The 22,509-nt window shown below is 35.3% G+C and overlaps 1 protein-coding gene across 1 annotated transcript; it reads right to left on the bottom strand.

Annotated features, from left to right (window-relative positions):
- Window positions 1-89: 89 nt before the first annotated feature.
- Window positions 90-11,559, bottom strand: LOC141291354 (uncharacterized). The gene is made up of 2 exons (XM_073823527.1): window positions 9,865-11,559; window positions 90-1,576 (listed from the first exon to the last, which is right to left on the bottom strand). Exons 1-2 carry the CDS (start codon window positions 10,310-10,312, stop codon window positions 1,353-1,355), a joined length of 672 nt encoding a protein of 223 aa, XP_073679628.1. The 5' UTR covers window positions 10,313-11,559; the 3' UTR covers window positions 90-1,352.
- Between the last annotated feature and the right edge of the window lie 10,950 nt (window positions 11,560-22,509).

The raw sequence follows: 22,509 nt of genomic DNA, 5'->3' as shown, positions 1-22,509 counted from the left end.
AAACATTTATGTAAAAAACGAATATCAAGTAAACAGTTTTAAATAAATTTGACAATGTCACATTTATTAAGGTGACTTGTGGCATTTGTGTAAAATGCAGGACATGATGTGAACAACAGGAAAAATCTTTTCTGTGTTTTTTCTACAAATTTTGTAACATGTTTAGATTATTTTACATGGCATGAATGGACACATGAATTCCAACAGAATGATTTTAGAGTTTTTTGCATTTTTGTGACATCTGACGTAACAATTACACTTTGGCAACAAAGGTCAAAACAGGTTGTTGATATGGCAAGAGTAACCAGGTACATCGGCTACAGCTATATTTGTACTTAAATTGTTAAAAATGTATGAAAGAGAGGACAGCAAAGGTTGACAGAGCCTTCGGTCTAACATCTCAATTGTATTTGTAAAAGACAGCTTCTTTTGCCATTTTGAAACAACCGCGAGTGATAATCCTGACAATTATGCTTTAATATCTGTTTAAAGTGTGTTCAGATCTAAAGCTTCATTATGACTACTATCTGCGATGAAACCTGAAATTATAGCCCTTTCATTTGTGAAGTAAACAGATATGATATATTTTTAGACCATTAACTGACATATATTATCAAAAGTCTATTTAACTGCTGTTTTCTATTCTTTAAATATATATTTTGAGTGAGAAGTGTTTGTGTAGCATCTCTCTACATTATAAAACACATTTTTGGTAACACGGCCTTAGATGAAAAAGCCATTGTGAATTAACTATTGATCTTTTTTGTTTTTTTTTTATCAAGGGCTGTATATAAACCATCTTCATTACTTGAGTTTTCAAGAAACCTGTAGGGAGAAGATCTAAGCATTTCTGTTTTTAAGCAGCATAGTCGATTGCAGAAAACCTGATAGTGCGTAAAATGTGAGTATTAGGAAATACTATAAGCACTCAGTCATAAAAGTGGGAAAAATCAAACCATAGCAAGTTGTGGGGAGAGTAGGAAATGAAAAACAGCAGAACACTATTCTAGATTCACAGTGCATGTCTCCACAAAAACAAGAAAAACAAACCAAAATATTGTGATAAGACTGACATGAATGACAAAGTATTGTCTTTCCACTTTCTCTATTCGATTTGAAAATATAAAGTGTCTCACAGCACTCCAATACGAAACATTTAATGTAGTTCGAAGTGATTCCATTCCTTCTAAAGTCTCCCAGATTCTTCAGTTCTCCTCATCTCAGGATAAGTCTTCCGCCATGTGACTTCAACGCACTGGCTTTCAGCATCACAGATGCTGATCAAACTAAAGCAGACATGCTTTTCGCATCATAATAAAGGGTTGGATCAAATGGTGGTGGTTTGGTCTCTGTTAGGTCCCACTGTAAGCTTCTCGAGGTAGCTGCAAGGTCTCATCGATGGTGACCACCAGTTCTTCCGGCTTATTAATGACGCTCGGACAGTCGGAGTGATTGTACACGATGCAGTGCATGTCCACTGGACGTGAGAGTTCGCTCATTTCATTCATGCTGCTGCTGATGCAGTTCACCTCACTCTTGGTCCTGCGGTTGTCTGAACGGGGCCCAAACACCCATTCTGATGAGAGACACAGATTACAGATCATTATCAGTCACATTGAGACTCAAATGGATCCAGAAGGGACATTCACTTTGTCACAGGCAAGATGGGACAATATAAAACGGATGAGTATTATTCTGGATGCTGATTGGCCAAATAAAGACATACAGTAATATACACAGCTCTGATATAAAACAGCTGTGTATATTCCAGAGCAGCACCCATAGAGACCCATTTTTAAGATTTGGTTATATGTCAGACGCCATACTACGATGCAGTTTTAGTGCCACGATAATCCAACCAATTATGCTTTAATGTCTGTTTAAAGTGTGATGTTCAGATCTGAAGCTTCATTATGATGACTATCTGCGATGAACCCCGAAATTATAGCCCTTTCAGTTGTGAAGTAAACAGATATGAATATTTTTAGACAATTTGTCCACATGAAATTTTTTTTTAAAAATCTAAGATTCGGAGATTAAAGTTTTCGTATTTCCAGAACAAATTCAAAATTATGAGAATCAAGTCTAAATACTACAAGAATAAAGTCAAAATATTTTGAGAACAAAGTCAAAATTATGAGAATAAAGTAAAAAATTTAGACAAAGTCAAAATTATGAGAAGTAATGTATAGCAATTACGAGATTATTGTTCTATTATACTATGGTGCTGCTAAATGTTCAGTCTGATTGGCTGACGAATGTTCTAATGGCAAACGTTGTTCCAGGCAGCACTTGACCGCATTACATATCTATATTACTTTGCCACACGATTTCAGTTATTTCAAAGGTCCTTACACCCTAAAACAGCAAAATAACCAAAACCCACAACGACACTGGCCAAACAAATAAATACAGCAGACAATAGGATAACAACGACAGATTATTTCCATGTTTTTGCCACTATTATGTACGAGAAAGCACATACTCTATTTCTCGCACTCTCTCTCCCTCACAGACACACACACATACAGTTTGCATACACGTTAGCATAAGTGCTAATGTTGTTAGCTCTGCTCTGATGATTAACAACTTAAAAATTACATGACATTTCTCACAAGCGAGGTAACAATTCACTATTAGTAGAGACAATGCTGCCGATCACTTTTGAGAGACACACAAACTCAGAATTCTACAAAAATAATGCACACCTGAGGTGTAACACACCTGGGTGTGCATTATTTTCTAAGAATTAAACGGCCCGTTGTCAAATATTCCTTACATATTTTGAGAGTATATTCTACATTTGCGCATGCAAATGGCCCAGATTGGGAGCACAGGGAGATATTCCAGTCTCAGCTTTCAAAATCGGTCAGTTTTATAGCGCTATAGAGCCATGTGCTTTTTAAAAACATTTTAATAGGTTTAACAATAGATTAACAATATACGCTATTATACGCTACTTTGACTAAAAAGCCTGGAGACTGGAAATGCAAAGCATTCTTCAGATTATAAATCAGATGTGACTTCTGCCTTCAGGAAAACGTCTATATTCAAATAAATTCCAGTGACCTGGCAACTTCCCCAGGGCTCCCAATCTGGGCCATTAGCATGCAGAACACCATTTGCAGGCTATGCTCTCAAAATATTATAATTTTAATTGCTACAATTTAATTCTCGAAACATTTTGACTTTATTCTTGTAACATTCCAACTTTATTCTCGTAATTTTGACCTTATTTTTGCAACATTTCAACTCTATTCTTGAAACATTTTGACTTTATTCACATAATTTTGACTTTATTCTTATAATTTCGACCTTATTCTTGTAATTTCTACTTTATTCTCAAAACATTTTGACTTTATTCTCGAAAAGATTGCAACGTTATTCTCATAATTTCAACTTTATTCTCGAAATATTTCAACTTTATTCTCAAAACATTTAGACTTTATTCTCGTAACATTTCGACCTTACTTTCGCAACATTTCGAATATTCTCAAAACATTTCGACTTTATTCTCGTAATTTTTACCTTATTCTCAAAACATTTTGACTTTATTCTCGTAATTTTTACCTTATTCTCAAAACATTTTGACTTTATTCTCGTAATTTTTACCTTATTCTCAAAACATTTCGACTTTATTCTCGTAACATTTCGATCTTTTTTTCGCAACATTTCGAATATTCTTAAAACATTTCGACTTTATTCTCGTAATTTTTACCTTATTATCAAAACATTTCGACTTTATTCTTGTAATTTTTACCTTATTCTCAAAACATTTTGACTTTATTCTCGTCATTTTTACCTTATTCTCAAAACATTTCAACTTTATTCTCGTCATTTTTACCTTATTCTCAAAACATTTCGACTTTATTCTCGTCATTTTTACCTTATTCTCAAAACATTTAGACTTTATTCTCGTAACATTTCGACCTTACTTTCGCAACATTTCGAATATTCTCAAAACATTTCGACTTTATTCTCGTAATTTTTACCTTATTATCAAAACATTTCGACTTTATTCTCGTAATTTTTACCTTATTCTCAAAACATTTTGACTTTATTCTCGTCATTTTTACCTTATTCTCAAAACATTTCAACTTTATTCTCGTAATTTTTACCTTATTCTCAAAACATTTAGACTTTATTCTCGTAATTTTTACCTTATTCTCAAAACATTTAGACTTTATTCTCGTAACATTTCGACCTTACTTTCGCAACATTTCGAATATTCTCAAAACATTTCGACTTTATTCTCGTAATTTTTACCTTATTCTCAAAACATTTTGACTTTATTCTCGTAATTTCGACCTTATTCTCATAATTTCTACATTATTCTGTAGACTTTATCCTCAAAAAATTGTGACTTTATTCTCATAATTTTCGACTTTATTTTCAGAATTTTTACTTCATTCTCGAAATATTTTGACTTTATCCATATTTGGCCAAGATTTTAACTTTATTCTCAAACATTTCGACTTCATTCTCGAAACATTTCAACTTTTTTTCTCAAAATATTATGATTTTAATCTCATAATTTTAGAATTTTTTTTATTTATTTTTGTACCACACAACCGGTCTAATGTTTAGCTTAGTTAAGATGTTTCTAAAAGAACTTCCACAAAATACTGTTCTCAACATTGATAATATTAAGAAATGTTTCTTGAGCAGTAAATCAGCATATTAGAATGATTTCAGAAGGATCATGAAGGCTGGAGTCCTGTGTACGACAAGCCAAAGTCCCATTAATTTCGTGATTTTCTTCCACTATAAAATTAAATGGCAAAAAATAAACTACCATACGTGCTCACATTTGGGAAAAGTCTGCTTTAGGATAAGATAAAATAGTGTTTCTCAAACTAAAAAGTCCTCATCCTTTTCCACATTTTGATAACATGTTGTTTTGAACAACCTTGGAGTTACATTTAACTGGTACATTCATGCCCGACACATGCACAAGCTTTCATATCTTTTCATTCGAGGATTATTCAGTCTTAATTTTTGACAAAAAGAACACGCAGATTTTAATCTGTAAGTGTTTTGTTCTTTTTATTATTCAGTATTTTAGAGAGTTTTTAAATGTTTGGATGGCAACCATTTCTTCAGGTAAAACATGACAGGAAGCACAACACACAAAAAAATGGCAGTAAACAGCCTCCGGCAGCAGAAGTGAGAGGTTAAACCATAGTAATCTGTACTGACAGTGTTGAAGAAGTCACACAAGCTTGAGATGAACATACATATTCATATGCAATGCACTCAAGTATACATTTGATCACTGATGACAGTAATGTACTAAGACTTTGGAGAGCCATGCCACACTTCCACAGATGCATTATTCAAACATTACGCACATTATTATTCAAGGACATAAACTACTTTAAAAATAGACCAGCACTTGATTAACAGGTCTGATTTTAAAAAATTCAATGAAACTAAAATGATATGCAGTCCCTCCTTTATGAAACAAGCCGGGTGAATCTCTCTAAACCTGTCAAGAACATGCCTGGGACGTACTTCACAATTCATGAAAACAAAATTGATAATCCAATTAGGAAGCAACACCAGCATCTTTCTGTAATGCAATGCACACTATATGAGCCCCAGGCTGCTGTCTGACTGCATTAATTAAACAGTTCACCTATTGCAAATTAAAGTGCTACTTGATTAATGATTTAAACAACTCTAATGTACTGTCATCTAGTCTGAACGCTCCATCAAACTGAACACTAAGTGAAACCACCAGTCTATAACAGGAATTAAGAATTAAGATGAGCAGATACCGCAGTAGCATCAGTCTGAAGTTTACTTTGTGAGCAAATAAAAGCGGCTGATAAAAACTTTGCCTTTCCAGATTCAAATGTATGGCAATTACGCTGAACTGCTTCACTGAAAGAGGAAAATGAGCATGACGTTAAAAGGAGTTTTATAATAACAACGTATGCAGTACATTCTGCATGCATGATTCACAATTCATGTTTTGTAATGTTGTTATTGCATTGGCTTTAAATTGCATTGGCTTTAAAGGTTATATAAATGATTTTAAGTGATTAAGCACTTTATATAGAAGTATTTATATAAAAAACACTACATTTTTCATCTAATTTCATCTAGATAAAAATATACTTTGGACTAAATTTGTTACATCTATATTTATTAGTTTTTCTTAAATTATATTAATGGTTTGGCTCAAACCTTACATTTTGATATAATATTAATCGCATATATTTACCTTGCCAAAGACAAAAACACTCATACAAACTAAAAAAAAATTATTATAAACAATTAATATATTTTCTTTAAATAAAAAAGTTACATTTTTGTAGGTCAGTATAATCATTTTTAGGCTTTTTACAACTTAATTTCAGCATAAACAAAGGTAAATTAGCTATGATATGAAATATTTTTAGTCAATGTTTAATTTACTTACAATAAATAAAGACAACTTTATTGCTGAAATGCTTAATATAATGTATTTTTAAAATATGCATGCAATAAAAAAATATTTAAAAAAACTTATTAAATTATTAAATAATTAAAACCCACAATAATTTCAAATCATTTATTTTATTTATTTATTTATTCCAGGAAAAGTGGAAAAAAATCTAAGGTGTTCTGAGTGGTTGCTAACTGGTTTCCAGGAAGTTCTTGTAGTTTCACCTTTTTTTCTAATAAAATGTATTGTGCACTAATATGTGACCCTGGACCGCAAAACTAGTCATAAGGGTTTTTTTATAACTGAGATTTATACACGATACACATCTGAAAGTGGAACCAATAGGCTTTCCACTGATATATGATTTGTTAGGATAAGACCATATTTGGCCAAGATACAACTATTTGAAAATCTGGAATCTGAGGGTGCAAAAAAATCTAAATATTGAAAAAATTGCATTTAAAGTTGTCAGAATGAAGTTCTTAGCAATATATATTACTAATCAAAAAGTAAGTATTGATATATTTATGGTAGGGAAATTACGAAATATCTTCATGGAACATGATCTTTACTTAATATCCTAATGATTTTTGACATATAAATCAATAATTTTGACCCACAATGTTGGCTATTGCTACAGATATACCCATGCTATTTAAGACTGGTTTTGTGGTCCAGGGTCACATATAAAATACAGCTCTTGTTGCTTAGAGTAAGTAAAAGTAATGGAACAAAAGCAATTTTTGAAAAATAAACAGCTGTAATATCATAATAAACAAGCACACAATATGTAAACTAAAGAGGGCGCCTGACTTGTATCACAATGGTATTTTACTATGATAGCAAAAGCAAGCTTTCTCTTTGTCTGACCCTGTCGAGAAAAATACTACAGTGACAATCTCACCAAACAGATGATCTTCACATTTACACCTCTTAGGACCGACACAAATGCACAGAGCACCATCTACAGAAGAGTACTTGGTGTAACCAGGGCTTTTGGAGAAATCTCTCAGGTATTGTTGAGTGCTCATGCCCTCTCTCTACTTCTCTCTTATGTGTGTGTGTGTGTGACCTGCCTGCTTCATCGCTTCAGGTAAACGTCAAGGTCTCTGAAAAACACAAGTAAGGGACTCTGAAGGAATTAAATGTAATTCTTTTCATCCCCTTCCGGGTACTCAACTCAGAGCTTTGAGAGAGAGAATGGGCTGAGATGCTTGTGGCGGTGAATGCGAATGCTCAATGTGAATGTCAACAGAAGTGCATTTCAGATATGCATGTCAGAACTGATGCAAACAGTTGTGTGCTCCATCAAGGGCCCTAAAAACAGAATATTATGAGTATATTACACTCAAAGACATTTGTGTACATATCAAACACACTTCAGCTAAACTCATCTTATTCTCTTATATGAATATGAATGCCTAACCACACCAAAAACCAAAAGTGCACCAAATCCTCAAAACACACAAATACAGAAGAATGTTTTGCATTAAAATGACCTGGGAAACCATCTTAAATTAGTTTAGCCCATAAGCTGGTCTTGTTTTTTGTTTTGTTTTTTTCATATGTGCAATATAGAAAACTGATGCAGATGGAGTTACATTACTGTATTTCAAATGCATTGCCAAACACACACAAATATATACTTACAGAAAATGATTCCACAAAAATACAAAAAATATGATCTGCTGAAAAACAGCTTTAAGCCTTAGAGTGTCCAGCATGGACAGCTTAATCTGTTGGCTGGTTTTAGATGGGTTTTAAGAACTTTTCAGCCATCTTAAACCAGGTCAGACCATAGGCTGGTCTTGTTCTTTCACCAGTGCAATGTACAAAACTGATGCAAATGGAGTTACATTTATGTATTTAATTTCACTGCTAAAAGTGCAGTGATATTGATAAACAGGTTGATATTGATATTTTGGCTTGTTTTAGAAGGGTTTTACAGCTGGTTTATGCTGGTTTTGCAGCAACTTACAGCTGCGAAACCAGCGTAAACCAAGTCAGACCATAGTCTGGTTTTGTCTTTTCAACAGCGCAATGTACAATACTGATGCAAACACAGCTGCATTTATTCAGCTCGCTGTTATGCATAGTCAAAACACCCAATGCTTACAATAAAAAGTAAAAACTATATGGCTGTTTTAGAGGGGTTTATTGCGCATTTGTTGGTTTAGGTTGAGGAAACCAGTCTAATCAGCTGTTTACAAAACTGGTGCATTTGCAGTTGCATTTTCTATATTTCATCTTAGTATTATAACTGCATAGCCAAAATACCCAAATATATACTTAAAGAAAACAATTCCACAATAAACAGACATTTAGAAATTTTGTTATAATGTGGTTAATGACTCCAAGGAATGAATGAATGAGCTGCAGATATGCATAATCTGCTGTAAAGCAGTTGTAAGAAACCTTAGACTGTCCAGCTGGATTTAGAAGGGTTTTAAGCACTTTTCACCGCGTACCTTAAACCAGGCCAGACCATAGGCTGGTCTTGTACAATTTTTTTTTTACATTTCAAAATTTAATTTCACTGCTACAAATACATAACCAAAACACACAAATGTGACCATGGACCACAAAACCAGTCATAAGGGTACTTTTTGTTTTAATAAGCTTTCCTTTGCTTTATGGTTTGTTAGGATAAGACACTATTTGGCTAAGATACAACTATTCGAAAATCGGGAATCTGAGGGTGCAAAAAAAAAAAATAATAATAACAATCAAAATATTGAGAAAATCACCTTTTTTGGCATAAAAGACAATTAGATCATTTTGACTTATTGATGTATTTTCGGCTATTGCTATATACCGTGCTACTTAAGACTGGTTTTGCGGTTCAGGGTCACAAATATATACTTACAAAAAATGAGTCCACAATAAAAAAAGACCTTGCACTATTATATAACGTTGGTTACTGGCTGCAATGAATGTATGAATGAGCTGCAGATGTTAATGATCTGCTAAAAAAACAGCTTTAAACAACCTTACATAGTCCAGCATGGGTATGTTGATCTTTTGGCTTGATTTAAAAGGGTTTTATGCACTTTTCAGCTGGGAAACCAGCATAAACCAGATCAGACCGTAGGCTGGTTTTGTTTTTTCCAACAGTGCAATGTACAAAACCAATGCAGATGCAGTTGCATTTATTCAGCTGGCTGTTATAAACGCATAGTCAAAACACAAACATTTAAAATTAAAAAAATATATGGCTGTTTTAGAGGGGTTTAAAGCACGTTTGTTGGTTTAGGCTGGTGAAACCAGTCTAACCAGATGTTTTCAATAGTGCAACAAACACAAACTGATGCACTTCCAGTTGCATTTCTGTAGTCCATCTCTCACTATTGTAACTGTATAGCTAAACACTCAAATACATGCAAGAGCGTTGTTTAATTGATCAAATACACAAAATTCCAGAATGCACTTACCCACAAATTCGTGCACAAGGTCCTTCACCAGGTGCCCCACGATCGCGTATGCCACGGCCACCACCACAAGCGCGGCCATGACCAGGTAGAGCACCGCTTTGGGCAGCGGAATCGAGTCCCTCGGCGGCGTCCTGTAGTCCGTGTACTGCAGGTCATTCTCGGAGTACGAGTACTGAAAGACGTGCTCCATCCCGGACGTGTGATTGGAGTTGAGCGGCGGATGACTGGCGCTCATCCCGCTCAGATCGGGCTCCAGAGCCGTCACCATGGTGCTCGTCACCGCCTCCACCCGATCCATACTCCGATGAACAAACCCCGCTGATTTATTCACAAGAGGCAAGATTTGAGAGAGAAAATAGCTCCAGTCCTTGATGGCTGTGGTGTTGCATAAAAACATAATGCCTTTGGATGCTAGCCTATCACTTCTGGTGGAAGTGACCTCCGGCATCACCAGTGGATGTAGTTGCGCCAAACTCTTGCTGAAGTCTCGTTCAGATTATCCAAATGCGGATATCAGTTTCTTCACACATGAATATCCTGGTAAGAACTTAAAAGTAAATCAAATTGCAGCTGAAATGTTTGAATCCTACGGAGAATTTCAGAACATTATTCCCAAATTCATTATGGTTATTTTCACTTGTTTAGTGAGAGAAAATGGATTCAAATATTCTGCAGTAAGAGCTCTGCGTGCCTATTCTATTCAAAACACCCCCAAATTTAAAGCATTTCCACAAATGCTGCGTCCATAAAAGTCGCAAATAATCAGGAATATTCTGTAACGCATCAAACGCGTCGTTAAAATGAATATCTCTCGTTCTATTCAAAACGTTTCCAAGAAAGTGTCACATTAACAGGATGTTTGTGATGGTCAAACAGTTTGTTTTTCTACAGAGACAAGCCGTATTTCCTCGTTTAATGAGAGAAATTGGAAACAAACATTCTTTAAATGAAAAATGGTGCAGTATGATACGAGTTTTGAGTATAAATCATAAAACATACCTGCGTTTAAATTAACGCATATTCAGAACATTCCCAAATAAGCCCCACAAAGTATTTCCACACAAATACGATCTTTACGACGTTCGTTCGCTTCCATAAAAAGTCGTTAAGAGTAATACAAATCCCTCAGCAAGGTACGCGTCGTTTTGATTAATGTCTCATAATATACAAAAATTCCAAATTCGTGTTGCTCTCCAAGAAAGCGTTTTCACAAGCAAGACATTTGCGACGACCAAGTCCATAAAAAAGTCCTTAAGAGTAATAAATATCCCTCAGCGGTCTACACGTCAAACGCGCGGACGAACCGATCAAACGTACCGTCAACGCGTCAGCATTTTCCTCAGTGGCTCCAAACACGCGCGTCAAATTTGTATTCAGGTGGGGGATTGAAAGCGAGCGCGTTCAAGATCGTAACGAGAGTCGCCTCCAGCAAGTCTAACCCCATGGTGACCTGGAAACGGGTTTCGTAGGGTTTTCGCAAGGTTCCTTTTCTCAAGGTAGAATAAGGACGCCGCGCCACTCGCTCGCGCTTCCCTCCACCACTGAGAGCGCGCGCAGACTACTGCTGAAGGGAGCGCAATGAGGAATCCTCATTTTAGACTACTCGACGGTATAACTTTGACAAAACACTTTAAACATAACCTTTGGGTGACATGTGTTGAAATAATCATCAGGAAAGGACGATTTCTTTGCCGAATAATAGGTTGGGGTCTTTTTTCACCAAGCCTTTAACCATTTATTTGTTGAAGGACAAGGTTGAAGGAGACTGTGCAAAGTGAACGGAGACATTACACCGTGTATAAATAATCACATTAAACCATCGCCATCACTAGCAGGGTTAATAATGGTGGTCCAGGACCTCAAACCCCTAGGATAAACCACTGTGGTTATCTCATCCGAACTACACTCATCTATAACTGGCCGTGCGCGCCACAAAAGTCACGTGTTCGCTTTTTCTGATCACGTCGTGAGATATCCTCTAGCTTCTGCTGATAAGAGATGAGGAGACAGAGCGAAAATCCTTCGTGTGCTGACCCGTGCCTCACGACTCTAGAGCTGGAGAGACAGAGACATATAGCCAGTCGTTAATGTATGTCTTAAAGTGACCAACTTGACTGGGCAACATAAACAGTAAGTATGAATGTATATGAGCTATCTAAATCTATACTGTACCATGCATACATAGCTGAACATAAACATAACATAAACAGCTTAATCAAGCCTAGTTGGTTTGGTGTTCTTATAGATGGCCACTAATCTGGTCAGGCTGGTCTACATCAAGAAATGGTATCCAAAAATGGTACATTCTAAAAAATGCTGGGTTAAATACAACTCAGCGCTGGGTGAAATATGGATAAACCCGGCAACTGGGTTGTTTTGACCCAGTGGTTGGGTTAAATGTTTACCCAACCTACTGGGTAGTTTTTAACTCAACTATTGTTTAGTTACTATATGACTGATTTAAAATAATCCAAAGGAGAACATTCAATTATAAAGAAATTAAAAAATGTTTATCAAGTTTGTTCCAAACTTGTATAAATTTCTTTCTTCTGTTTAAGAAAAACAAATATATTTTAATAATGTTGGTAACCTAACAGTTGCTGGTGGCTATTGACAATATTTTTTCCATATGGAAGTAAATGGCAACTGCCTACTGTTTGGTTACCAACATTTATCAAAATATATTTTGTGTTAAATAGATAAAAGAATGTCAAACAGGTTTGGAACAACTAGTTTTTATTGGTGAAATCAGGTAGAAATTGATTTTTAAGGTAACACATGCTGACCTGGACTTTTTTAAAGGGATTGAGCACAGATTGAGATTTTGAGCACAGTTTTTTAGGGTGGAATACTAGAGGCTAACTTATCGAACACCTGATTGGAAAGGTAGTGAGACCAGCTAAAACCAACTAGAACTAGAGATGCAGGTTTAAGATGTTTTGTTATCAAGATATTTTAATACTCAACTCAAAGCTGCCTATAGTGATGTCGCCTGAAACAAGCAATGCAATATTATAAATTGGTTTAGTTAGCCTTCATGGCCTTTGATTTTTCCCCAAGACAAGACAGACATCACTAAATGTTCACACCTTTTACTTCCCAAGAAAAAATTGTTGTGGATAGAGATTTATAGCACATAGCACAAAGTAATGCATGAATGCATGCTTTAGTTTAAATTTTAAAATTTTAGTACAAGATTCCCAAACATTGATTTTGGCGGAACTCAATTCTGCATTCATACCCCTTTTTTCACATTTTATTTTGCTGCCTTATGTTAATCTGCTTAAAATTACTTCTATTTCCATATTAATCTACACTCCATACACCCTAATGGCAAGGCAAAAAAACATTCCATTGCATAAGTATTCATTCCCGTATCTGGAACAGCTGAAATTTAGGTCAGGAGCATTCATATTGCTTATAGATGTTACTACACTTCGAGTGAAGTTAACTGTGGCAAATTGAATTAAATGGGTCTTAATAAAATGTCTAACAGCTAACCAAGCTCTGAGGTAAAACAAAAACTGCCTGTAGAGCTCAGAGACATAATTTGCATAAAGCCACACATCTGGGGAAGAGTTCAGAAACAATTCTGCTACACTGAAGGTTCACAGAAGCATGTAGTCTCCGTTACCCTTAATGGAAGAAGTCTGAAACAACCACGACTCTTCCTAGAAACAGGCACTGCTCATCACCTGCAGAGTACCATCCCAAAAGTAAAGTGTTCTGGTAGCAGCCTCATGCTGTGGGGCTGTTTTTCAGTGGCAGGGACTGAGAGACTCTTCAGAGTAGAAGAAAAGCTCAATGCACCAAAATACTGAGATTCAGAACCTCAGACTGGATAGAAGGTTCACCTTCCAACAGGACAATGATCCAAGAATGACTTATAGACAACTCTGTGAATGTCCTTGAGAGGCCCAGCCACAACCTAAGCTTGAACCCAATCAAACTTTTCTGGAAAAAACCTGAAAATGTCTGCCAGACCCCATCCAAGCTGACAGAGCTTGAAAGGTGAAGAGGTGAGACGAAGAATGGCAGATGTTGATGTGCAAATCTTGTTGCATCATACCCCAAAAGACTTGAGGCTCTACAGGTGCTTCAACTAAGTCGTGTTAAGGGTATGAATACTTATGCAATGAACAAATTTCTGAAGTTGTGACAATTCTGTTTTTGCTTTGTCATTATGGTGCATGGAGTGTAGATTGATGTGGGAAAAAAAAAAAAATAAGGCAGCAACATAAAAAAATGAAGGGGTATGAATACTTTTGCAAGGCACTGTATTTGACCAAAACACTATTAGGCATAATATTAAGACACATGTCCCTGACATGTAAACTAATATTAATAGTTTTGCATCATAACTATATTTCTTTAAGCACCACAGAAATTCTGTATTGACCAATCAGGAATGGAACTATCCATTAAATAACTTCAAACTTGCGACTGATGTTGCACACTATCCACCATTAGCTAAAGAGTTCACCGCCACTGACCCCCACGAGTCCCTCTTTTCAAATACAGCGGTAACCCCTTTCACTTTCCTCTGCAGGAGGTCATCCTGTCTGCGCTTGTCAATTACCTTCTGTGATATTTTGCACACCTTTGTGTCCGCTGGCCTCACCATTCCCCCTCTTTGATGGACTGGAGTCATTTAAGAGTGTATCAGAGCTTTCAACGAGAAGAAAAAGAGGAAGAGACGAGAGTCAGTGACCTCACAGCAAAAGGCTGAATCAGGTAGAGGGTTTTGTCTCGGTGTGCGACTGAAGTCTGGGCAAGACGTGATGGATTTCCCGGTTGTGGGTTTGATGATAAATATCAAAAGATCATTTATTGAAGCTTGCAGCAAAGCTCCATCAGAAATCTGTCTCCTTGTCTTCAGGTGAGATCAAAATCCTAAGGTGAAGAAAAAACTTTTATTGTTTTATTACATTTCTCTGCATATTTAGTTAACTACACCAATTGATTTTCTTATCACCATCAAGATATGTCTTGGAAATGAATTACTTTTTTTATTACCTTCCATTATTTTAGTATGTAATGTTGATTGCATGCCACAACAAGTTTACAACAAACACTAGCACTAACCAGTTATCACCACAGGGAATATGGTGTTGAAAAGATCATTTTTTCCTTCAATTATGTTTGATTGTTCTAAAACAAAAGCTAAAACCTAGTGAGATGTCTTGCTGTATAGTAGTTTGCCTATACAGGAAGTCAGCATCCTAAAAACATATTCTGATATGCATAAAGCTTTGTGTTCTGTGTTTAAACATGAAATTGTACTGTTTTAATACAGTGGTCTGCAACTCTGAAATCTCTGCAATGACACAATATCCTCGCAGTAATCTGTCAGATGGAAACCTCTGCAATGCAAGAATAAAACACTCTCTCTCCCTTGCTATCATGCAGTGAGCTACCTCAGGGTAGATTAAAGGTTTCCCATCTTCTCAGGGCAATCATTTTAAAGGCATGCACAGGGAAAATGGAGATATTCCGGGCGGATAATCTGAGCCGAATGGCTTATTCGAAAAACATTCTAATCCTCTCAAAAAGTGTGCTAATTTCAAGCGCTGCTATGTCATTTGATGTGCATGTCTCCAGATGTGCACATAATAAACTGAGTTTGTTCACTCAGCTTTGGGATGACTGGGCATTTTGGCAGAGGAGCAGCACTGAACATCAGATTGATGACCGATATCCAGTAACAAGTAACCAGCAGACCCAGACAGAATACTCCAATTTTACAGGAGATTCTGTTGCGAGTTTTTATTGTTAACTCAATCTAAAACAAAAAGTATTACAAATCATTTGCATTAATTCTGAAATAAAATATAAATATTAGATGAAAAACAAAAACTTAAACTGAAATACAAATAAATTAAGGCGAAAACTGAAACTGAATGAAATTACATTAAAACAGAAAAACAAATAAATGAAAGCTAAATAGAAAAAATAACTAAAGAGAACGACAAAAGCACAAAATGACTAAAACCTAAACTAAAAAGAAAATACTTTTTAAGACCTGTACAAATAAAATGAATACCATATGAAGAGGGTAGGGCAATGTCTATAATATATTAAACTGTAAAATGACTGTAAAAAGCATGATTTGCAGTTCAGATACAGGTTTTCACAAAAATATTAAGTTTTATAAAATGATAAACTTAACATTTCAGCCTTTAAACTATTTTTACGAAAAAGGTCAAAAGTATCAATTATTAGTATACATTCATTTAAAAAATTACTGTCAATTATATCAATTATTATATTAATTTACTAACTTCAAATATATCTTAGTGTCTTAAATGTTTTTTATAAAGCATTCGCATCAGCCTACTGTCAATTCAGCGTCTTGCATTTACAACTGTGCAATTGTGTGATTTTCACATTGGAATAAAAAAAGCAGACAGTCTGATTGAAAATGCAAATTCATTCTCTGCCAGCAGGTGGAGCTTTCAAAGCAGCAGAAATAATGCAGTTTCCTGATGCAAAACCTGACTTTAAAACATGCTCATATTTTTTCAATGAAATCAGAGCTTTTTGGAGTTCAATGGTTACATAAAGTTATATTTTTAAGTCGTTCCGTTCCCAAAATTAAGACCTCTTGAAATAATAATTAGGACATTATTGTACCATTTAAGTCACAATTAGCTAACAGGCTGATTGAAAAATCAAAATTCATTCATTGCCAGCAGGTGGAGCTTTCGGAGCAGCAGAAATACTGCAGTTTCCTGATGCAAAACCTGACTTTGAAACATGCAGCGCTCATATTTTTTCAATGAAATCAGAGCCTTTTGGAGTTCAATGGTCACATAAAGCTGTATCTTTAAGTCGTTTCGTTCCCAAAATTAAGACCTCTTGAAATAATAATGAATACTTTATTGTACCATTTAAGTCACAATTAGCTAACAGGCTGATTGAAAAATCAAAATTCATTCGTTGCCAGCAGGTGGAGCTTTCAAAGCAGCACAAATAAAGCAGTTTCCTGATGCAAAACCTGACTTTGAAACATGCAGCAGTCATATTTTTTCAATGAAATCAGATACTTTTTGGAGTTCAATGGTCACATAAAGCTGTATCTTTAAGTCTTTCCATTCCCAACATTAAGATCTCTTGAAATAATAATTAGGACTTTATTGTACCATTTAAGTAACAATTAGCTAACAGGCTGATTGAAAATCAAAATTCATTCATTATAAATTATATAATAATTAGGACTTTATTGTACTGTTTAAGACTTGTTATGGCCTTATATCTGATACAACTAAATTGAAAGACTTTTTAAGGGCTAGCAGTAACCCTTTAAAATAAAAGCTACATACGAAACTTACTAAAACTAAAAGAACAAATAAATGAAAGCTAAGTAAAAATAGAAAAACATGACAAAACACAAAATTACTTAAAATTCAACTAAAACGGAAACTAAAATATAAAAATAAAGCTGAATACTAAAGTTACTGAAGTTAAGACTAGAATACAAATGAATGAAAGCTAAATAGAAATATACTAAATTGAAAAAAGTAAAAAATTACTAAAACTTAAACTAAAATGAAAACTGAAACTATAAAAAATAAAGCTAAACACTAAAATGAATAAAGTTAAAATGGAATACAAATAAATGAAAGCTAAGTAGAAATAGAAAAATAAAAGTATATAGAAAAAAATAGCAAAAGCACAAAATTACTAAAACAGCAACTAAAATGATAACTGAAACTATAATAAATAGTTAGTTAAAACTGGAATACAATCAAATGAAAGCCAAATAGAAAAATAAAATATCTAGAAAAAAAACACAAACTTACTAAAACCAAAATTAAAACTGAAACTATAAAAATAATAACAAATTATTGTTATTATTGTAATACAAATGACTTCGAAAACCTCTATAATTGCACTTTCATCTGATGGTTTCCGAGTTTGGTTCTTTGGTTCTCCATTATGAGCATTGAGAATAGCTGGATGGCTGAAACGTCTGCTCTTGCTCTATTAAAATAATTGATTCTTTTTGTTAAAGACTTTGTCTAGTTTTTCAGAGTGCGAACCATCTACAGTCTCTTCTATACTTTATTGGTTTTCACGCACCTGGACTTACAATTAGCCTTCATCTGAGCGCAACAATATTTCCTTGTCTTCTGAGTCTGGTTCTTTAAAAGAGTTTGTTCCAGACAGTTGTTCTGTTTGCTCTTATCATGTTTCATTCATAACCTTTTTGTCCCAGCCAGGGACGGCACATCTGGGTGTTTTGTAGATCTAGGCCAGACATTTCATCATCCAAGTCCTCAGAGGAGACATTAGTCGCAGTCCCACACTGACATGAGTGCAGCTCTGCTGTTTTTTCAGCTCCGAGTCTGTAGAAGCCCGATAAATGACAAGACAAGAGGTCAGGAGGTCACGAGAGAGGTAAATATTACATCACATTAGTGCATATCTTAAGAATTCATAAAAAGATCTGATGACGCATATACTTTTTCAAATCAATGCTCACACTGTCTTGTTTTTCAGTACAAATATCGAAACATTCTTAAATCAGAATCATATCAGAATGATTCTTCAACATTTGTTTTTGTCCAATACATTTGAAACTACATGAGGTTGAGTAAATAATAATACAATATTCATTTTTGTATGATCCATTCCTTTACTCTACTGTATATTTATACTGCATGCTGTAATATCGAGGTGTGTTGAAGGTTTGACTTTAGCGTGAGATGGATTGTGCAATTCATTAAAGGTATAAGTGAAGCATTTGTTAGGTGCTTGTGATTCTCCAATCAGAGCTAATCAGCACAGATTCATATGAGGGTGGTGGAAGAAGAGCGTTCCTCTCTTCCTCGTGATCTTCACGGGTGACACACGCAATAAACACTCACAGTTGTGAGGAGCTGCTTATCTCAGATGAAAATGCTGTGATGAAAATTGCTCCGTTACTCACTACACTCCTTTAAATCAGGTATGACCTCGGATGGAGCAGCACATGGCACATTGTGTATGTGCACGTGGGTTTCTCTCTCTTTTTCTCCATGTCCTTGTTTCCTCTTCCTGTCATTTGAAAGGCTGTGTACAAGTGTAACTTCCCTCAGTTGTCGAATTTCATTCATCATAGTGCTTTCAAGCTATGTTCCTCAAACATTCTGGTTAGGGTTTGTTTGAAATCTCTACTCTGGAAAAATTATTTTCTTATTAAGTATTTTTATCTTTTCAGCACAAATATCAAAACATTTGTAAATCAAGACACATTTACTTGAGAAGCAAATGACTCAAACTATTCAGTCTAATCTAATCTAGATATCTAAAAAAAAAAAAAAAAAAAGCTTTGCTTAAAACAAGAACAAATATCTTATATAATTATCCCAAAAAATTAAAATTTACATATAAACAGAGAGATGACTGCTCTGATGATGGCGAATGATTTACAGATCTTGAGAATCACTGAGAAGCAGCTCAACTTGTGTGGTAAGTACTTGTGTCTCTGCATTGTAACCTTACACAGAGCACATGCATCACAGTAATCAGACTAAAATGTCCGCGATTCAAAACGGCAGATTCAACAAACCTCATATTAAAAGCGGCTAGAGCTCCTAATTAAATATATATTTTTATCCATGTGGGAGCTATAGAGTTGAGCTGTGAAACATCCAATCAGAGCAGAGCTCATTAATATTCATGAAGCTTCCAAATAAGGCAATAACAGAGCATTTCATTATAGGGACAAATCTTAGGGTTGTAAATGGACCTGTAAAACCATTTCTGGAGATTTTTTGCCCTTTCCTATGCCATATACCTTCTATGTAGATATCAGAGAACAATTTAAAATATTGTATAAATGCATTCTATGGCACCTTTAAATAAAAGTGCACATATTTAGTACAAAGTTTAATACAATTCTTTTTCTTAAGTGTATAAAGTTTCAACGATATTATTATAGCTGCAAACAGTGATTATCGGGGTTCAACGCTTTAAGGCATTTGAGCACATATGAAAAAGACATTATTTAGTAAGCCTGTAACCACCTAAATCAATTATTTAAATCTTCATTTTTTTGAAAAACCAGGTAATTTACCATAGAAATATTATGTTTTTTAATGTTCATGACTTTTATAGTGCCAGCTGTTGTCCGATCTCCCCTAAGAACTTAGCATGCTTGTTTAGAATTACCTGTCACATGTGCTTACCAGGTTCCTTGAAGTTTTGAGTTTTAGTTTTACTTTAAATTTGGACAGGCTCCTTTTCTAAATGACCCCACTTTATAGCTTCCCAAAGAGTAAGTTTCAACATTTATTTGATAAATACTGACCTAGAGAGTCCAGAGAATTGTACTGCTTTTTTCCAGATTGAGCGAAAAACCTATAGGACTAGTTTCCAAAAGTTTTTTTTTTTTGTTTTGTTTTTTTTTTACATCATCTCATTCATTTAACAAATAATTTGATTGACAGCCTCTAGTGGTTCTAGAGGCAACGTTGTCTGGAATGAGCAGTTCTATCATATTATATAAGTATCGCATGTTTGTGTGAAAAAAGCGAAATGTACAATCGTTTATGCCAGGGGTGCCCAACCTTGTTCCTGGTGATCTACTTTCCTACAAAGTTCAGTTTCAACCCTGATTAAACACACCTGAACCAGCTAATTAATCTCTTAAGTAGCACATGATAATTACAGACAGCTGTGCTGGAGCGCAGCTGAAACTAAAGTCTGCAGGTAAGTAGATCTACCCCTGGTTTACGCCCTTGAAAAATGCAATATTGTCCCCCTCAGTGGCCAATTTCTTTTAAATTTCTCACAGACCTTTTGGGTCGTGAGTCAAACAGGCCCACCAAATTTCACCCCAATCGGCCTCCGTTAACCTTGTCTAATAGGTGCTCAAACTTCAAGGGCCAATGGCAGCAATCTTTGTTTTTAGAACATTTTGATGTTTTTTCCCTCTTATAGTGCCACCAAGTGGCCAAGCTCTACGATTTTTGTCCTGTGACCTTAGATTGATCTCTTACATAAGTGTCTCGAGTTTGGCAAAGATATCTCATTTCATTCAGGAGTTATAGGCATTTCACTAAAAGGGGCCCAATCAAATGGTTTAATTCCCATCAGGTGAAAAACTTAGGACTAGTTTGTAAAAGTTTTTTTTTTTTTTTTTTTTTTAAATACCTTAAAATTTCACTTTTTGTCCAGGCATGAGCCAAGGATTTCAACAACGTAAGACACTTGAGCCTGAGACTGACAGTTTAGGGGTTATGAGTGATTTCGTACTTTTGATCACTGTAGCACCCCCGTCAGGCCAACTGGGTCGAGCCTTGGTGACGTTGTTGGCGGTGGGAGTACTACTATCCCTCCAAGTTTGAAGCCTCTACGATTTATAGTTTGGTCTGCATGATCAGTTTTGTGTGGAGATTGCTGATCATTGGCCATTCTAACAATTTCAGTAGGGTTTCAGCGCTACGCATTGAACCCCTAATTACTGAAAAAAGACACTCAAGTGTGACATTTCATTTGCAGAGAACCAAAACCTAAAGCCTAAACAGAGCTAAAACTTTAACGCTATTGTGCTTCTGCCTTTGCAAGCGCTGTTATTTCTCTCATGAAACGCAAATCTGGTTGCGTTTTTTCATGCCTCCATCTGCGATGGCTGAAAGTGAGGTCATTTGCTGTGCAGTGTAAACACAGTCGGATGGAGAGCGTGTTTTCCCTTTCATGTAATGTTTCAGTTTAATTCTGCAAGTCCTCAGGTGAGCTCAGCACTAAAGCAGATTCAATTTTAGTGCTACCGCTCCACATCTCCATTAGACACCCTTTATAACGTTCATTTCACAATGACCCAGAGGGCTCTAAAAATAACATTAATGGCTGATGGGGATTAAGTCTTTGGGAACATGCTGTAGTGGTGATTTTTAGCCCTGAAGACTTAAACTCATCTGTTTGGTGTGGCAGGACAGGAAGTAAAGACTTATCCGTAACTGCCCTCGTGAGAGGAAAACATATTCAGGTTCCTTTCATGGTTCAAGTGCACTAGAACCAAGTAGTTTATCCATTCACCATCTTGCGATTCTATCCCTTGAGTGTTTGCTTGTTAATAAAAGACAACAATAACAAAACTATGATATTTAAAATGACATTCAAGTCTTATTATGTCACAACCAGAGCTGTTATTTGTAAACAGCCATTGTGATTGTTGAAATGCTAACATGACAACGCTATTCAAATTTATTGCAATGCGTGAATGACACACATGCTCTTGTTTCAAGGCCAACTTACAACATTCACATTTCAAAGCGCCTTCATTTCACAGAGAATAAAATAGTGTTTACTGCTGTATAATTACTAAACCATCAACCTTGATTGCTAGAGACGACTGGCTTCAACACTGAACATCAAAGGTAGATAAAGCTATATTCATTATTTATATATGCCCTTCTAAAACATTTCTATTTCAATATCAAAGCGCTCAAGAAACAGCCCAATTGAATTAAAACAGGTCTGTCTCATCAATGCACTTTTCTGACCAAATGTGTGCATAAGCATTCCTAAGGCAATAATCATAGAGGTAAGAGGGTGAAAATCATGAAAATAGTCCAGAATCAAAAAGAACAATGTTGTAACATGATTTACCCTATTACCCTTTTATTAAACATACTGTATTAAAATACCTCAGCATAA

The sequence above is a fragment of the Garra rufa genome, chromosome 18, assembly GCF_049309525.1.
Source record: "Garra rufa chromosome 18, GarRuf1.0, whole genome shotgun sequence".
Classification (NCBI taxonomy): Eukaryota; Metazoa; Chordata; class Actinopteri; order Cypriniformes; family Cyprinidae; genus Garra; species Garra rufa.
This window is presented reverse-complemented; position numbering and strand designations above follow the sequence as displayed.

Bases quoted from the DNA above. Each gene is read 5' to 3' on its own strand.
- LOC141291354 (XM_073823527.1), bottom strand. From the start codon at position 10,312: ATGCCGGAGGTCACTTCCACCAGAAGTGATAGGCTAGCATCCAAAGGC. The intron at 1,577-9,864 runs GTAAGTGCATTC...GTCTCTCATCAG, and splicing joins CCTTGTGCACGAATTTGTGG to AATGGGTGTTTGGGCCCCGT.